Genomic DNA, 20,573 nt, shown 5'->3' with positions numbered 1-20,573 from the left:
AAGTGCTGCTCGGATGTTTAATGGCAAGAGGAAATAAGTGATGATGTCCAATAACACACTGTGGTTGAAAATTTGAATTTCAGAGTATTTCAATGAATGCCCTATAAAGGGTTAAGTGTATTTGTACAAAATATTGGTATTGCTGATACCAGCGTGAATTTTACTTGATATCGGATCGTAGACAAAATCTGCGGTATCGAACATCAGTACAAATAAATGCGTAAAAATTGATTTATGTGGCACCATTCAAACATGATAACACAAAGTGTTGCACAAAGGAAGAAAAGTACACGAATAGTAAAAACAACAGTAAAAGAAATAGGACGTTAGAGGTAAAATAATAACTCAAGCACAACCACACTTTGGAAAGTGATAAGCATTCAGCTGTGACTTAAAGCACCCAAGAGAGTTGGCTGACCTGACTCCCAGGGGACGACTATTCCACAGCGTGGGACCCAGAACAGTAACACCCAGTCTCAATGTGATCTCAGTGCTGAGTAAAGAAGGAGCAGAAGGCCTGGCTCTGCGGACCTGAGGGGTCGAGCAGGGACAGAAGGCATCAGCAGCTCACTGAAATACTGCAGCAAGATCATTCAGGGCTTTACAGATGAGGAGGAAGATCCAGAGTCTTAGATTTAATCTGAAGCCAGTGTGGTGACATTAGAAAGGCATAAAGTCAGACTGATGGGAGGTCTTAGTGAGTCATTTTGGACTAACTTTAACCAGTAGCAGAATTTTGACTTAGGCAGGATTTAAGAGCATTGACTTCTTCTGAAAGGGAGGACACCAAAGAATGGATAACGGCTAAAATTTGCTTAGAGGTCTTATTTATGTCTTTGTGTATAAGAAATTAATGTAAGTGAATCCCCAAAGGAACTTTGTGTTGGTAAATGGAAGTTATGCAAACTTACAGGATTTCAGTTCTGTTGCAACATGTTGATGGTCATATGAACTATGTTTTCAGCTCAAAAATGTCCAATTTCATCACAATTAATGCTATACAGGGTGGGGAAGCAAAATTTACAATGAACATTTAGTTGTTTTTTCTCAGCAGGCACTACGTCAATTGTTTTGAAACCAAAACAATAAACTGAGGTGTAATATTGTTAAAATTACACTTACTTTTCTTAAGAATTTTCAGGTTGTTCATATTTGTTCATGTTACGTTCAAGTACAGTTCGTAGATGTAAACATTTTAATTACGGAATTTTACTTCTTTCACTCAAAACCATAGAGAAAACTTTGGAGTTGATATTAATTCTAAGTTCTTATTCTATTATTTACATTATTTTACTGGTCCGGCCCACTTTATTTCATATTAGGCTGAATGTGGCCCCTGAACTAAACTGAGTTTGACACCCCTGCTCTAAAATAATCAATATGGATTAAACTAGTGGTTTTCAAACTTTTTACAGTGGAGTACCCCCTGAAATATACTTTTTTATCCAAGTATCCCCAACTCTCACTTTAGCATTTTCATTGAAAAAATTAGGCAAAATTAGGTCCTTTGCTAAAGGTGTCTGTTTATATTTTCAAAACTTTGTAAACAACATATATTTAACGGTAATAGATATATAAAAAAAAAACAGGATGCATTTTTTAAAGTAAATTTTGTGTGCAAAATAGAAACTGAAAACTGCCCTCTTTCATTGGTAAGAAAAATAAATTAATTAGTCATTAATTAATAAATGAACCTTTCATCAACAAAAAATAATTACTTATCTACTTAAATAAACTGACTTTGAATAATATAAAATAGAAATGTACTTAAAATGTTACCAAAGCTTAAACAAGATGATTGACAATAAAACTACAAGGTCGGGAAGCAAAATTTACAATGAACATTTAGTTGTTTTTTCTCAGCAGGCACTACGTCAATTGTTTTGAAACCAAACATATACTGATGTCATAATCATACCTAACACTATTATCCATACCTTTTCACAAACTTTTGCCCATATGAGTAATCAGGAAAGCAAACGTCAAAGAGTGTGTGATTTGCTGAATGCACTCGTCACACCAAAGGAGATTTCAAAAATAGTTGGAGTGTCCATAAAGACTGTTTATAATGGAAAGAAGAGAATGACTATGAGCAAAACTATTACGAGAAAGTCTGGAAGATACTATTAAAGAAGAATGGGAGAAGTTGTCACCCGAATATTTGAGGAACACTTGCGCAAGTTTCAGGAAGTGTGTGAAGGCAGTTATTGAGAAAGAAGGAGGACACATAGAATAAAAACATTTTCTATTATGTACATTTTCTTGTGGCAAATAAATTCTCATGACTTTCAATAAACTAATTGGTCATACACTGTCTTTCAATCCCTGCCTCAAAATATTGTAAATTTTGCTTCCCCACCCTGTATTTTCATGTCACAAATGGCCAAGTTATATTTGAACTGAATTTACCTGAAAAACAAATATTCTATTCTTTTAGATTCCCCTTTTTTTTTTTTTTTTTTTTTTTTTTTTTTACAGATTCTGTCCTACATATCACATGTTTTATTTTTACAGGTTGTAATATGGAGTATGGTGCTGATCCATCCTGCTTATGTTACACCAATACATACATTAAGAATGTCACACGTCACTTTTTAAATCAACAGTTTTCTAATAACAAGCATTTTTATAAAGAAATAACAATTCTTTATTGTTATTTACTCTTTAGTATGATGATAAACTATACAATAAATAATTCTGATACTAGTTTTTGCACAGGGATCATTTGTGGAAACAGTGACATGGCTGCCGAGCATCAGTATGATGGGATCTGTAACAACCATGTCACATCCGTCCACTGCCACATTTTGTGTTTTTGTGTCAGCTGTTATTGTTTTAGATCCACAATACTAACATTTATGAATAAGAGGAGAATTAGCAATAGTAAGTATATAAGTTTATTACTAATAAAGTACTGGTACTGACCAGATCATCATGGGTAATGTCACGTCCGTCCACCAGCAAAAGTTTTCACATACACGTGCTATTCAAAATCCAATATTTCTGAAAATATAGCTTCCACTGTCAAATAATATCAGTAGTCTGTGCACAAATGGATTAGCATTATTTCAACAAAGTTCTATGCATTTCTTACAACTTTTTTTTTTTTTTTTTGACAAAAATGGCCACTCATTTGACTCCCTAAGTAAATTTTAGCCGTTAAGTATTTCAAGACAGGATGTATTTAGGCAGTTTTCCTCAGGTGGAAGACTGAAGGACTAATGCCCCGTCCACGCTAAAACCTAAACCTTTGCAAAATCCAAATTTTTCTCTGTGTTTGGTCCTCTCATCTTGATGAAAATGGGGTTGTAGGTTGCAAAAACAAAGATTTTTAAAAACGATTTTTAAAACCATGGTTTGTGTGTATCTATGAAATAAACATATTGATGAATAAAGTGATCACTTGTCTGAATCTTTAGGGTAGGACAATATAAGCTCAGCTTCTTCCTACTCTTTTTACCGGCTGACGCGCCGTAAGCTATTGTCGTCATGCGTCGTCCGGCGTCGTTGTCTGTCGTCCGTTACAAAAATTTCAATCGTCTTCTTCTCCAAAACTACAACTCCAATTGACTTCAAACTTGGTATACAGCTTCTTTATGATGATGTCAACAAAAGTTAGTGAAATTATTTGGATCCGGATCTGATTCTGGATTTGGTGTGATTTTGAAAAATTTCCTCATTATAACAGATAGGAAGTGGATCGATGCAACAACTCAGTAAATATAAATGATATCCAGTGTAAATTTCTACAGTCCAGCCCTGATGGGGAGATGACCAAAACATAATGTCCACATGCTGATCAGGATCTTCTTCTGGATCCGGGAACTTATGGAAAATTTAACATGGGCTCATATGGGGGAAAAATTTCAATCGTCTTCTTCTCCCAAACTCCAGTTCTGATTGACTTCAAACTTGGTATACAGCTTCTGTATGATGATGTCAACACAAGGTATTAAAATTATTTCCATCCGAATCTGATTCTGGATTTGGTGCGACTTTCACCAGTTTTCCCATTATAACAGATAGGAAGTGGATTGATCCAATAAATCAGTATCAATGATATCAAGTTGGAATTTGAATTTTTTGCAAATCTGATTGGAATATGAGCAAAACATGGGCTATTTCTGTAATAGAATAAATACACAGAACTGGGTGATAATAAATGGCATCTGGATACATTTCCCAAAGCTTTTAATTTGGCCGGTAAGCTACAGGGCCATTGGTCCTATTTTTTTGGACATAAAATTGTTAAAGAGCTGCAATGAAACAGTTACACATTGTGTGACATTTGTTTTTCATTTTTTGGTTGACTTATTTCCTTCAGTAAAATGAAATGTCCTTTTTTAAATTGGTCCTTTATTTTTTTTCTTTTGTTCACCTTCATCTTTTGTTCCTATTTATGTTTGAAATATTCTATCCATCCATCCACCGACTTTCAAGTGATTCCAGATTCTTTTTTTGTCCTTCAGCATGTGACGTGAAGAGTGAAATTACAATCCACAGGATCGACAGTGAGGCTAAAAAAAAAAAAAAACAAACACATTTAAAATAGAAAAAAAGATAGAAAAACAAAAAAAAGCAAAGAGCAGATAATATAATATTAAGTAATGAACCTGGAGGAGGAGAAATGACTGGAATGTAAATATAAAACCGACTGAATATTGCATGTTGCATGAGTTGAACATACTTTATTACTTTGTGTAGCTGATGAAGCTACATCTGAAACATCAAATCCAGGTGTATATAAATCCACGTATGACCTGCAGTAGATCGAGGTCTGCACAGATGTCCTTTGGGAGACAGACCACACTTGTGTTATAGACAAATCCACATCATATAAATAAAAAAAACACTTCCACAACCACCACCAACACTTAAGGAAACACAAGTTTACAACTGAATTTGTTGCTGCTGCTTCATCTTCATGACAGAATAAAGTCTCTGTATTTGATACATCCAGTATTTCTCATGGTGTCCACAATTTAGACCCAAAAAACAGTGGCTTATCCAAGCATTTGTACCAGTTTGAAGTCATTTTAGTGATTTTATGACAGATATTTAGTAAAACAAAGGTCATGTAGACAGAATTTCTCTTTAAAAATGTTCAGAAAATAGCATCTATTCAGAAAAATAAGTGTGTTGGTACAGATAGGACATAAATTATGGTGGTATTTGCATTAGTACCTAAGGAGTTAAGCAGTTGGAGGATAGTTGAAGCTATGTAATCTGTGGTAAATGACAGATTGAAGGTCTGTAGTTAAGTGGTAACCTGGCATCGAGGTACGCTTGAACTGAGGCCACTTTAAAGGATACAGGAAGGTAGCGTGACATAGCAGAGATGCTTCAATAGCTCTAATGGCTTATTTAAGTAATGTGGGAGGCACAATGTCAATGGGAGACACAAAAGACCAAGTGGGGGAGACAGTATTAATCAAATCACTGAGGGATGGGGGAGGGGTTACTGATCTAATAGGCCAAGATAAATGTGAGATGTGGCTGTTGTTCTGATTTTATATGTGAGGAAAAAAAAGAGATGACATTCTTTCTAATCTTCCACCGAAAGTTAAACGAAAGAAACCCTGGATTGTGTTAATTTATGCTGATGACACTGTTGAAATAAGCAGTTGGTGTATCCTTCATTTTTTTCACCTTCACACCGTCAATGTTTTGTTTCTTCTTAAATTCAGTCGAGGCTTTATATCAGGGGTGTCAAACTCATTTTAGTTCAGGGGCCACATCCAGCCTAATATGACCTAAAGTGGGCCGGACCAGTAAAATGATATAAATAATAGGATAAGAACTTATTAATAATGTCAACTCCAAAGTTTTCTCTATGTTTTTGAGTGAAAAAAAAAAAAAAAAAATTCCGTAATGAAAATGTTTACATCTACAAACTGTACTCGAACATAACATGATCAAATATGAACAACCTGAAAATTCTTAAGAAAAATAAGTGCAATTTTAACAACATTACACCTCAGTTTATCATTTATACATGTGCATCATAACTTACAGATCACAGTGGATCTACAAATACACAAAATATTTGGTAACAGGCAGAATATTGGTAAAATTTTGCAAATGTCTCTTAAGACATTTCGTTTTGTTCATATTTGTTCAGGTTATTCACGTTTTTTGTAAACGGATAGTCTGCAAATATGAACATTTTTGTGTAATTTTACTCTTTTTTTTTTTTACACTAAAACAAAGATAAAAAAAAATAGCATTTTTCATTATTTACAGGTTGTCATGATAGTATTTTACTGGTCTGACCCACTTTAGATCGAATTGACCTAAAATGATTTTCACATCCTTGATTATTAATATCTTCCTTATAATATTTGCATTTCACAAATTCATCCCAGGGGCCGGATTGGACCCTTTGGCGGGCCGGTTTTGGCCCCCGGGCCTTATGTTTGACACCTGTGCTTTATATCAATCACATCACATGTACTTAGCAGCAAGGTTATAATAGTTTGGGATTTTTCATTATAGTTTAGTTTTATTGAGTTTTGACTTTTTTTTTTTAATTCACAGATGCAATAAAACACAATAAAAACCAGAAAAGATAAAAACAATCTGGGATAAAAACCAGAATAAGAACATAGAATTAAAAAATTAAAAAATTTGAAGTCACAATAATAATAAATAGAGCAAAGAAATGGAATAAATAACTAAATAAGTTAGTAAAGTGCAATGTCACTATTTCTCATTGAGCTCAGTGATGGCGACAGGATCAAAGCTATTTTTATAACGCTGTGTCCTCATGACACAGCGTTATAAAGCGTATGGTCATGACATCCTCATGACCATAAAAATATGTAATGGGATAATTTTCACCTTTTAACACTTTTTTCACCTCACTCTCAAAGATTGAGGTAAAATGTTGTCAAGGCAGCGACTCTTTTGGTGATAGCAACGTGTATCATGTGACAAGAGATGCAGTCCATTCAGCTGTTTAAACTCAAAATTAGATGTTTCTTTACTGTCTTTGCCTCAAACAGCAACAACATTTTTCTTTTAAATTGACAAATATCAAAAGTGTAAATAGTGACATAAACCAAACAGGATCAACAAAATAAATTGACTGCTGTTTATGTTTTTTTGGACATTAGGTCAAATGGGGCAAAGTAGAAGTGGAGGGACTTTATATTATTTTGAAGCCTCCTACCTGTCTGAAAAAACCTTAATACATTTTACATTTTCCACAGCACAAAAACACCGTCAGAGTAAAATGCCAATGTTTTGTTTTCTCTCAGACCACTTGAATTACAAAAAGCTAAAAGGTCATTTTTGTTCAACAAAACCAATAAACATGTACAGTGTAACTTTTAAGAGCTGCATCATGCGCTGCAAAATAAAAGTTACAATTATCCTGTTTTCTACCTCTTTCTTTACTTGTACAGTGTTATATTATCCATATTTATTATTTATCATATTCGTAGCTTCAGGCAGTAAACAACCTGTCGGAGATGCTTCTAAACCCACAGAAGGCATTATTTATTTATATAGATAATAGAATTACACGTCTTAGTGCAGGGGTGTCAAACATGTGGCCCGGGGGCCAAAACCAGCCCGCCAAAGGGTCTGATCCGGCCCCCGGGATGAATTAGTGAAATACAAAAATTACACTGAAGATATTAACGATCAAGGATGTCAAAATACATTTAGTTTAATTCTATGTAAAGTGGTCAGACCAGTAAAATACTATCATAATAAAGTATAAATAATGAAAACCCCATTTTTTTCTTTGTTGTAGTGTAAAAAAAGTAAAATTACACAAAAATGTTCACATTTCTAGACTAGCCTTTTACAAAAAATGTGAAAAACCTGAACAAATATGAACAACCTGAAATGTCTTAAGAGATTTAAGAGTAATTTTACCAATACTCTGTCTGTTATTAAATGTTTTGTGCATTTGTAGATCCACTGTGATCTGTATGTTGTAATGAACATGTGAAAATGAGAAGCTGAGGCCAAATAATAGCATAAATTGTTAAAATTGCACTTTTCTTCTTAAACCCCTTTAGCCCTATCAGCCCGCCCACAGGCTGAAAAAATTATATTAATATTCATCTCCTATAAAAATATAATAAATCAGGACAATGAATGTTTTTTTCAACTTTTGCTCAAAGTTTAGACCCTAATGTTAATGAAAGTACATCAAAAGTGTATTTTAGTGCAAACTTTAATGTTCAAACATGATTTTTAATCTTTATGGGGTGAAATATACACTATAAAAAATCTCTGACACGAACAGATAATTTATGCATATCATTGACAATCCAGCTGAAAAAAACACAGGTGAGGATAAAAAAATTCCAATTTCTCTTTTAGTTTGTTACAGTTTACTCAGGCATAGTAATAGATACAATATTTTAGACAATGGGAATAGATTCTGTGAGGTCTCTAAATGTCCATAGACACCAAAAACATCCATATGAACCTTTTTATTGTGAAGTAATTCTTCATTTACTTTGGGTATGTCTTTTTAGGCGTTTTTCCCCTGAAAATATGGTCAGGGTTTAAACAGGTTAATAAATTCCATTTTGGTCATGGTTTATGTTTTTTCATATTTTTTTAAAAGATAGTTTGTAGATGTAGAAATTGATAATATAATCTTACTTTTTTTCACTCTAAAACATAGAAATTAGACACACAAATTTTGGAATTGATATTATTTATGTATTATCATGTTATTATTTTAATGATCCGGCCCACTAAAGGTCATATTGGGCTTTATGTGGCCCCTGAACTAACATGAGTTTGACACCCCTGTCTTCTTGCATACAACATCTAGTACGCTGAAATGCATTAAAGGACAATAGTGGCCCCCATCAATTAGGGGTGCAACAGTACAGGTAGTCCATGGTACGGTCCATATCTCGGTTTTTGGGCCACGGTTTTGGTTCAGTGTGTGTTTTGTGCATAAAGAGAACTGTTTTTTTCACCCAAAATTATATTTTTATTTTGCTCATCATCAAAATCTGAATTTCACAGTAGGAACAAATGATATCATTGTACTGAATAAAATAACACTTTCTGTCCTGAACAACAGAACACTCTCTTATTCCTTGACTACTTGCATACAGTCGTATAAAACAGGTATGTGCCCATATAGCACAGGTGTCAAACATGCGGCCCGGGGGCCAAATCTAGCCCACCATAGGGTCCAATCTGGCCCGTGGGATGAATTTGTGAAATGCAAAAATTACACTGAAGATATTAACAATCATTGGTGTAATCATTTTAATTCAGGTTCCACATACAGACACATACAGTTTAATTAAATTTCAAGTGGGTCAGACCAGTAAAATATGATCATAATAACCTATAAATAATGACAACCCCAAATTTTCTCTTTGATTTTTTTGGTGTAAAAAAGTACAATTACATGAAAATGTTTACATTACCAAACTATACTTTTACAAAAAATGTGAATAACCTGAACAAATATGAACAATGGAAATGTCTTAAGAAAAGTAAATGCAATTTTACCAATATTATGCGATTGTAATGCACATGTGTAAATGATAAATTGATAAAGCAAGGCCTAATATTGTTAAAATTGCACTGGTTTTTCTTAAGACAATTCAAATTGTTCATGTTATTCAGATTTTTAAGGAAACTTTGTAGATGTAAACCTGATCATAATATAATTTTACTTTTTTCACTGTTATTATTTTACTGGTCCGGCCCACTTGAGATCAAATTGGGCTGAACGTGGCCCCTGAATTAAAATGGGTTTGACACCCCTGCCATATAGGGTCCAAAGGCAGCTTGAGCCCCTGCCCTTTTTACCTCATTGAAAAAAGTGCCCTTTTAATTTTTTTTTTAAATAAATAAATTCCTGCTCTGCATAAGGATGTAAAAGAAAATGGTGGTATAAAAACACCACAGTTATCTACCGTGAGCATTTCCTTGTAATAATGTGTCATGGTATTGTATGTGTGTTGAGTCTAAAGCTGCTTCCCTGGGCAACCACACACTCAGCGGCCTGTAAAGCCAGCGCAAAATCAATTGCAAAACCAAAAAACCACAGCCCAGAAAAGCGGATTGTCCCGTGCAGGGCGATCCGAACATTTCAGTATTTTCCAGAGTACCGTTAGAAGCCTTCTATGAACACTTACAAAATTAGTCTCATTTGTTCAACAGTTGAGCTTTAAATGAAATGACTTTAGAAATGAGTCCTTAAGCGATCCACAATGTGAAATCAGTCCGGTGGTTTTTGCAGGCTGTTTGTGATGCACAGTTAATGATATGAAAAGAAACAGTTTGTGTTCATTAAGATTTGATGATCATAGTTGTCAAGTGTCTTTAGCTCTCGTGCGGTTCTACCACACTTGAAAAGGGGCGGGCTCACACAGAAGTATTGAACTGGATTCCACTCAAAATCATCAGGCCTGTTTTTCCTTTTATCAAATTTATTTTAGTTTTCAGGATAGCTTGAAAAGGTTTATACACGTGATGACATAGGTGAAAAACCTTGAAAAAAAACCAAAAACAAAACAAAACTAGTGTAAGTAATATACACACATACAGGGTGGGGAAGCAAAATTTACAATATTTTGAGGCAGGGATTGAAAGACAGTGTATGACCAATTAGTTTATTGAAAGTCATGAGAATTTATTTGCCACAAGAAAATGTACATAATAGAAAATGTTTTTAGTCTATGTGTCCTCCTTCTTTCTCAATAACTGCCTTCACACGCTTCCTGAAACTTGCGCAAGTGTTCCTCAAATATTCGGGTGACAACTTCTCCCATTCTTCTTTAATAGTATCTTCCAGACTTTGTCGTAATAGTTTTGCTCATAGTCATTCTCTTCTTTACATTATAAACAGTCTTTATGGACAATGGAGTGTTCATATTTTTAAAAGTAAACTTAAAACTTATCTTTTTAGTCTAGCTTTTAATTAAACCCTTACTGTAAATTTTACTTTGTTGCTTGTATTTTTATTTGCAACCGCGGGACAGTGGGGGGTTTTGTTGTGAAGCACTTTGTGCTACATGTACCATGTATAAAAGTGCTATAGAAATAAAGTTTGACTGATTGATTGACTCCAACTATTTTTGAAATCTCCTTTGGTGTGACGAGTGCATTCAGCAAATCACACACTCTTTGACGTTTGCTTTCCTGATTACTCATATGGGCAAAAGTTTCTGAAAAGGTATGGATAATAGTGTTAGGTATGATTATGACATCAATATATGTTTGGTTTCAAAACAATTGACGTAGTGCCTGCTGAGAAAAAAACAACTAAATGTTCATTGTAAATTTTGCTTCCCCACCCTGTACATGTTAAAGGTGCGGGAGACTTTCGTGACAAATTTTTCATCAAATCTGTAAAACCTCAGTATCATGAATCTGTAAGTCTTTCTGTGATGACTCCCCTGAATCTCTTGCATTACGGTGAACAATTTCGAAGTGTCATCCACCATAAACAAAACGTGTGTTTACGTTCAGAGCCGGGAGGTAACTTCTTCTTCTGCATCTTCGGAATTTTGTCGCGATGTGCATTGTAGGAAACGGAGGCTCGTGCAGCCACCTGACCGCAGCAGCTGCTAAAGACACGAGGTGGAAACGCTGCCTCTGCAGGCGGCTGTGCAAGCCTCCGTTTCCCAGAATGCATGTCGTGACAAAATTCCGAAGATGCCCGAGTTACCTACTGGCTCTGTTTGTAAACACAGGTTTTGTTTAACCCTTTCATGCATAATGGTCACTCCAGTGGACAGTTATTCTCCAGCTGTTCTCTTGTATATTCATGGGTTTTGAGCTTTTTGTTGTTTTAGTTCCATATCAACCAACACAGTGGACACTTATGCATCATCCCATACACTGACACTCATACCATTAATATAACTTTACATTATGTTCTTGATAAACCTGATCTGCAGTAACATATTTGAGTGTAAATCAATTAGACTGTAATGGACAGTTTCTTTTAAAACAAAAAGTAGTTTTTTTTTTTTTTTGCATATTATCTGAGTAAGTAATAGCTAGTATTATAGTATGTTAAAATGTGAGAAAACATCGGATTAGCAGCATTAAAAAAAATATTTCATAGTTTTCACACAGTATGACAGTAAATACTAGGCCTGTAACGGTACACAAAATTTTTGGTTCGGTACATTTTCGGTTTTCAAAGCCACGGTTCAGTTTTTTTCGGTTCGGTACGGGAAGAAAGAAAACCCCTCAAAATGTCTTTAATACATTTATGAATTTTTGAACATTTTTCCCCCAAGTTTTTGGACACAATAGAATATAGGAAAACGGGAATAATATAATTCTGCTGCTACAAATCAAATAGAGAATAAAATAAATTATTAATATTACTAAATGTATTTTAAATATTAGTATTGCACTTTTCTCTGACAGGTAGTTTTGAACAAACAAAAACAAATCTAATCACAGTTCTGTCAGTTCATATTCTGCGTAAAAATATCAACAAAAAAATTCTGCAAGAAGTGCAACATTAACAGGAGGCTAAACTGGTATTCTCTTTAAACAAACTGAAGAGAAATTTTGACAACAGACTTAACCAAATTATTTATTTTAGGACAGAGAACAAACTGTTTAGGACACTTTGTGTACTTGTGTGTGTGTGTGTGTGTGTGTGTGCGTGTGCAAGGCGCGATTTGTCTAGGGCAGTGGTTCTTAACCTGGGTTCGATCGAACCCTAGGGGTTCGGTGAGTCAGTCTCAGGGGTTCGGCGGAGGTCAAGACACACACTCGACTCATTAGTCGGGTGTGTGTGTTGGGCTAGGTCTGTGTATGTAAACAAACGGCTTCGGAGACTCTTTCTCTGATTGACATCCAATATACGCGGTGTATTGTTGTTGCTTATAGCACTACAACACATCCGGAAGTGTTTATAATCTCTTCCACTCGTCTGACGATGAATTATTTGAGTATTTTCCACATCGTTGTTATGACTTTTGCTACTTCCTGTTAACCACGGAGGCAGCCATGTGTAGCGTTTGTTTACATTTTTCGGTCACCGCACTGGTCAGTTACAATCATGTGACGACCGACACACCGTTGCGGATGGAGAAATCGTATTACGCTAAAGCCGAGCTAGTGCCGTAATAAAACAACGATCACAAAAATACTGAAGGAGTATAACGAGAACTTTTTTTTGATACACTACATGCAATTATCTTTTTTTTTATGTCAAAATTGCGTGGTTCGGAAAGTTCGGAGCGAGATGAAATGAAAACCGGGTTGAAAATGATAAATAGCATAAATACAGTAAGTTCATTATTGGAATACATAAGGTTAAAAATTAAAACCATTTCAGTGTGGTAGTATTAAAAAAGGTCATGTCTTTGTGAAAAAGTATGTAATTTGTTCATGCACTGTATTGGTTTTGTTCTTTGAACACAGTGATGTTAATGCACGGTTCATTTTGTGCACCAGTAAAACATATGCCTGTGTCTTGAATTTGAAAAAAAAATCATATTTTATTCTTTAATAAAGAAGGGTTCGGTGAATGTGCATATGAAACTGGCGGGGTTCAGTACCTCCAACAAGGTTAAGAACCACTGGTCTAGGGGATGGTTTGTTTGTTGTTTTTTTGTTCTGTTTTTTTGGTCGGAGCCGGGGTGGTGGTGGTGGGGGGTGCAGTCCGGTCCATAACTAACGTAACTAACGCTGGCGTGAAAGGAAATTGAAACTTTATTTTTATATACTTTCAGTGGCCAACTCCGACTTCTATTCCTCTGTTATACAGCGTGCGTGAGTGAGAGACACAGACAGAGCTAGTGTCAGTGTTCTAGAACTACCGTAGTTCCTAGGGGCCCTCAACATTTGTCTTATCACCGTCTCTTTCCTCGTTGTCGTCTTTCACCGGGACCTGAAGTGATCCCAAACTGGACTGTACTGATGGTGGAGGGTCTTCAGTCTCTTCCTTCCAGGTTCACATCATATTTGTTGTTTTTTTTTTTTTTTTACCTTATATCAGCTGCTATTTCATATTTCGGGTCAATGTGTGCGTCCTTCAATATGTCCGTGTGAAACTTGCGCGGATTTAAAGTTCCGCATCAAACAATGTCTTTCGTTCCTTTTTCTTTTTCTCAACATACTGTGCCGTTTCGGTACAGCTGTGTATCGAACCGAACAGGTGCGTACTGAAACGGTTTGGTTCGGTACATGTACCGTTACAGGCCTAATAAATACATGTTTGTTGGCTTCAAAAATTAAAAGAGTGGTGTCCAGCTGAGCGAATATTTTTGTAACTCAATGAAAAATAGGTTTATAAAAACATTTCAATCACTTTTTTTTCATGCCTAAAGAGGAATAAAAACACTCAGGAAAAAAAAAAAAATTTTGACTAAGGCTCTCATAATTCATGCATGAAAGGGTTCAAAAATGTGGGGATGCAGTTTTCAGCAGGGAGCAGAATTTGGCATCAGATATTGCCGAAAACTGCATCCCCCATTAGAATTAGCCTGTGAAGCTAAAGGAGTGAAATGACTTTAGCAGCTCACATTTGGAGCTTTTCTGGTGTGACAGGGTGAATTTGGTGCATTTTATCCTTTTTATGGCTGACTTAGGAAGGGGGAGTTGTTTTCGGCAGCTGCTGGCGACGCAGAATTCAGCACAACAATAGGCAGTTTGCCGCAACAATAGTCCAGCTAACACTTGTTTGCATAGCACTGCAAAACAAGGCATTAGCTCTAAATGTCAGTTTTTCCATGCTGCTGTGGGAAAATTCGCAGAAAATTCAAGCTAGGAGAGAGTTTTCCTTTATGCATGACCTCCGTTCTCATCTGTCCTGTTTCTTCTAATGAAGACGTGCTTGAGTAAATGAGGATGAGATGAGCCTGGCTGCTTCCAAATATGAAATGTGAGCCTCTAATGGAAGCCTGGCTGAATTAGTAATAGAAAGCAGGAATGGCTCAGCTGCGTCCGTGGGAAGAGAAGTAAAAGCTTTTTTTGGTCTGTCTGCACCTCTTTTTCTTAAGCACCAGATTCAGTCATATATTTAAATGCATTTCCAAGAAAAAAACCTCAATACAATTTATTTATTTATTTGTCATTGTCAAACACAATTTTAGTTTCGCAGCACAAGTTTTATGGGAAGTGTGTCCTTGGTGAATGCATGATATTAGATGTTTTTTCTGTTTCATTGCTTGCGCAGTCTGCTCAGCATCTGTCACTAACTCAAATCCTTGATGTAATGAAATATTAACAGCGATGAAAGTATGAAATGAGATTATTGTTTACTTGCTCCATTACATTCTGCTCGGTTTGTCTTCGCTCCCAAAGCAAACTCTCATGATAGCGACAACAAAAATCAGACTGTAGACGTGTAAGGAGTAAATCTTGTAGACGCGCTGCAGCTTTTCAACCACATTTCTTTTTTCCGGCTTGTCTTTCAGTTAATGAATAAAGACCACTGTGCATTAGACTTGCGGTTTTTAATAGAATAACCTTACTTTGTATTCCAGGGATCGAGCTCAGCACCAGGACATCGGATGTCTCAGGCTGAAATACAGCTCTGGAAAACAGCATTAACCCTTTCATGCATAGTGGTCGCTACAGTGGACAGCTGTTCAAAGCTGTTCTTTTGTATATTTATGGATTTTGTTGTTTTAGTTCCATATCAGCCAATACAGTGGATACACTTATGTATCATCCCATACACTGTAATTCATACCATTACTTTAAATTTGCTCTTCCAGATAAACGTGATCTGTAGTAACATGTTTGAGTGTAAAAAAAAAATTGCTATTTGTTATTGGACAGCGATTAACTGTTTTGGTTTTTTTTTAACAAAATATATATATATATATTTTTTTTTGCATAGTATCTCCATGCAGGTATGTTAAAATGTGAGAAAACATCAGGTTAGCAGCATTAACCCTCCGGTATCCGGGTGCGCCTTTTAGGCACACTTTGCACTTCATGTTAAAAAACTTCATATTATTTTTCACAATTTAAATAAGGTTAGAATTCAAAAGTTGTTAATTTTTGTATGATCTTTAAAATTCTGGCCACCAACTAAAATGTGCACATTGTAAACAAAAGAAAATTACCAGACTAGCATCTGTCTCCCAAGTGTGCCTAAAACGCACTATTTCTTCCATTTGATATGAATGATTAGGGCTGACCTGGATTTACCAAAAATAAAATCAAATTAGAGCAGAAAAATAAATCAGTATATAATATTTAATAGTTTGATTCATAGGTGTGCATTTTACGCACACTTGGTGACAGATGCTAGTATTTTTGAACATGTGACCTAGCGCCAAAAATAATAATGCAAATTAACCAATGTTGCTGTTAATCATTGACATATGCCAGGATGAAAAAAATCAAATAATATGTGATCCACTTTTTATGTAGTATATTGAAAAAAATTAATTTTTTTGTGTTTTTTGCATTCAAAAAATGGTTTATTTACATTACAAACACAGCATTTAAAGGGTTAAAAAGTGTGACAGTTATTGAGTATTTGGTATTTTTATTTACGGCTCAAGTTGATGAAATAGAAAAAAATGTAAAAGAATTAAAAACAAACTGTATGAAAATTTTTTTGACGTTATTCCACAAATGTGCCAAAAAGGCACACTTGGTGCTTGGTAAGGGCCTAGCTGGACGGGATACCGGAGGGTTAAACATGTTTTTATTTCATAATTTTCATGCAGTATATTAGTAAATACATGTTTCTTTGCTTCTTTAGCTGAATGGACATTTTTGTAACTCCATGAAAAATAGGTTTATTTTTTTATTTTTTTAATGCCTTAAGAGGAATAAAAACACTCAGGAAAAAATATCTTGATTAAAGTTCATTCATTCATAAGATTCATGCATGAAAGGGTTAATTAAAACTGTCGGATTTCTGTTCTGTTTTAACCCTTTCATGCATAGTGGTCACTACAGTGGACAGTTACTCTACAGCTTTACTCTTGTATATTCATGGGTTTTGCTGTTTTAGTTCCATATCAACCAACACAGTGGACACTTATGCATCATCTCATAAACTGCAATTCATACCATTATTGCAACTTTGCTGTTCTTAATTGGTTCTTGAGTGGAAATCAATTGTTAATATTTATTTTTTGCATATTATCTCCATGACGTGAGTAATAACTAGTATCAGAATATGTTAAAATGTGAGAAGACATCAGATTAGTTGCATTAAACATGGTTTCATTTCACTGTTTTCATATCACTTTATGATATTGGGTTTTAAATACATGTTTCTTTGCTTCAAGAATAAAATTCATGGTGTAGCTGAGTGGACATTTTTGTAACTCCATGAAAAACAGGTTGATAAAAAAAAAAATTAAATCACATTGTTTTTTTTTTCATGCCTAAAGAGGAATAAAAACACTCAGGAAAAAAAAAAATCTTGATTAAGTTTCTCCTAATTCATGCATGAAAGGGTTAAAGTCGCAGTCGTTGTAATTGCACGGACAGTTCGTAGTGAACTCCTAAGACGCTGGGTTCGGGTCGGTAACCTGTGATTCATTTGTGTCCCCCCCCCCCCCCCCCGCCCCCTCCAGATGAAGTCAACAGAGGTGGACCAAGGGCTTTTCACAGACAGCTACTGCAAAGTGTGCAGCGCTCAGCTCATCTCGGAGTCCCAGAGGGTCGCCCATTATGAGGTAAAGACTCCTCCTCACCTCACACGACGCTGACAAACCACACACTACTGAAATTAATGAAAGACTTAAGGTTACACCATTATGGCTTTGCCCCCCCAGAGACTTACAGCCGATCTATACACACAAAGTGCACACATGGCTCCTGACTTTACCCAGTTTACTTCAGATGTAATCATGGTAGTTAACTGTGGCTCTAGCTGCTGCATTACTCCTGGTTTGAGTCACGTATGAGCATCATTTCTTACTTTTTATCAGCTATACATTACACTGGGTTACAAAAAAGTGTTTTTTGCAAGTTGTCTAGGTTTTTTCAACTGAATTAGGACCATTTTGCACCGCTAAATCCCAAAATGACATCTGTTTTTCTCAATCAGGTCAGGTTTTTTTTTTGCTAATTTGATTTTGACAAATTTGATCTTCTCACAAAATATAATAATTAATACCAAAATAGGATTGGTAAGCACACTTTATGAAACTTGTGACTTGATTCCTGTTAGGTACAATGGTGTATTCACCGCAGATGTAGCAGAATACGTCAGGCTTATTTTTAGGTTTATCTTCTAGTCGAAGCCATTTCATTCACCTGTAATATTAAAAAAAACATTAACCCTTTCATGCATAGTGGTCACTTCAGTGGACAGTTCTTCTCCAGCTGTTCTCCGGTATATTCATGGGTTATGTTGTTTTAGTTCCATATGTTTATGTTTATGTTTATGTTTACGCATTTGGCAGACGCTTTTTTCCAAAGCGACTTACAGGGGAAAACCAATTAAATCACTCAATCAATCAAATTTTATTTATATAGCGCCAGATCACAAAAAAGTTATCTCTTGACATTTTATATATAGAGTTGGTCAAAACCAGACTCTAAGTCAATTCTACAGAAACCCAACAGAATCCTCCAGGAGCAAACACTTGTGACTGGTGACAGTGGTGAGGAAAAACTTCCCTTTAACAGCAGAAACCTGGAGCAGACCCAGACTCCTGGAGGATGGCCGTCTGCCTTGACCAGTTGGGGTTAAAGAGAGAGAGTAGAGAAGGGGAAAAAGAGAGAGCGATAGAGATAGGGACTGGGGGAGAGGGGGAGAAGGGGGGAGTAGGGGGAGACACATGGAGGCGGTTGAGGATAAGTGAGTGGTGATGATGAGGGCAGGGAAGAGGCTGGACCACCGCAGCAGGTCCAGAGATAATCGTGAAAGAATCTGTGGTTGTCCTGGGAAAAACCTTATTAGAATATTTAAAATGGAATGTTTGAAAGTGCTAGGACAGGAGGTGCTCTCGGAAGAGCTGGGTCTTCAGGAGCTTCTTGAAGATAGGCAGGGATGACTCTGTTCTTGTAGCACTTGGTAGAGCGTTCCACCAACGTGGAACGACCCATGAAAAGAGCCTGGATTGTCTTGTACAAGGTCTGGGGACCACCAGACTACGTTCCCCAGACGAGCGGAGTGGTCGTGGGGCGACATAAGCTTTTATTAGTGCACCTAAGTAGACAGGAGCAGACCCACGGAGAATTTTGTAGGCTAGGATTAAAGATTTGAATTTGATGCGGGCAGCTATGGGTAGCCAGTGTAACTCAGTGAGTAAGGGGGTGACATGTGCCCTTTTAGGCTGATTGAAGACCAGACGCGCTGCTGCATTCTGCACCATCTGTAGTGGTTTGACAACACAAGCTGGGAGGCCCGTTAGAAGAGCATTGCAGTAGTCAAGACGGGAGATAACCATAGTCTGCACCAGGAGCTGGGTGGCCTGTTCGGTTAGGTATGGCCTGATCTTTCTTAGGTTGAACAGAGTGAAACGGCATGATCGGGTGACAGAGGCAACGTGATCCGTGAAGGTCAACTGATTATCAATCATGACTCCCAAGTTACGTACTACACTGGTAGGAGCCAGAGGTATGGAGTCAATAGTGATGGAGATGTCCAGCTGTATGGTTGGCTTAGCTGGGAAGACCAGCAGTTCAGTTTTGGACAGGTTCAGCTGAAGGTGATGGGCTTTCATCCATGCAGATATGTCAGAGAGACAATCTGAGATCCGCACTGAGACTGTGGAGTCATCAGGTGGGAATATAGGCCAACACAATGGACACTTATGCACCATCCCATAATAATACACTAACAGTTATACCATAACTGTAACGTTATTGTTCCATATAAACCTGATCTGCACTAACATGTTTGAGTGGAAATCAATTATTAATTGTTATTAGACAGTAATTACCGGTTTCCTTAAACAAAAAGTTGTTTTGTTGCATATTATCTCCATGAAGTGAGTAATAACTAGTGTTAGAGTATGATAAAATGTGAGAAAACATCAGATTAGCAGCATTAAAAATGATTTTATTTCATATTTTCACATAGTATATCGCTTTCTGATGATGGGTTTAAATACATGTTTCTTTGCTTCAAAAATTAAACATCTGGTGTGGATCTGAGTGGACATTTTTGTAACTCCATGAAAAACAGGTTCATTAAAAAAATCTCAATTGCATTTTTTTTTCACATGCTTAAAGAGGAATAAAATCACTCAAGAAAAAATTATTGACTAAGGTTCTCATAATTCATGCATGAAAGGGTTAATCATAAATTGGCAAAAGCAAAATCTTCAGAACTCGTTTATTGCGAGAAATATGAAAGAATTTTGTATCATATGATGTGAAAATGCCCATAAATGTAAGCAAAAATATTCAAAAGCCAATATGTAGCATAGTTCAGAAAGTTGACCTGATTGAGCAAAATTAATGTGATTTTTGGATTCAGCACACCAAAATTATCCTAAATCAACTCAAAAACTTAAACAATAAATTTGTTGCTGACCAGTGTAATTTAGGACTTTGAAAAGTAGTACCAGAGACATTTGGTGAACCATCTGTGGCACCGTGGTCTTATCAAATGTCTGCAGAAAAATTGGTTAGCCCCCAAGGACATTCATGCAGACATGGTTGCTATAGGGCACAGGTGT

At 36.0% G+C, this 20,573-nt stretch overlaps 1 protein-coding gene across 1 annotated transcript in view; it reads left to right on the top strand.

Annotated features, from left to right (window-relative positions):
• zmat4a (zinc finger, matrin-type 4a) overlaps positions 1-20,573 on the top strand; it is a 434,438-nt gene that overhangs the window by 63,680 nt on the left and 350,185 nt on the right. Inside the window, exon 2 of the mRNA XM_030144264.1 lies at positions 17,514-17,615. Coding sequence (XP_030000124.1) covers positions 17,514-17,615 — 102 coding nt within the window. The remainder of the gene's footprint in view (positions 1-17,513; positions 17,616-20,573) is intronic.

Source organism: Sphaeramia orbicularis, chromosome 9 (genome assembly GCF_902148855.1).
Source record: "Sphaeramia orbicularis chromosome 9, fSphaOr1.1, whole genome shotgun sequence".
Classification (NCBI taxonomy): Eukaryota; Metazoa; Chordata; class Actinopteri; order Kurtiformes; family Apogonidae; genus Sphaeramia; species Sphaeramia orbicularis.
The sequence above is the reverse complement of the archived record's forward strand: the minus strand, read 5'-3'. Positions and strand labels throughout refer to the sequence as shown.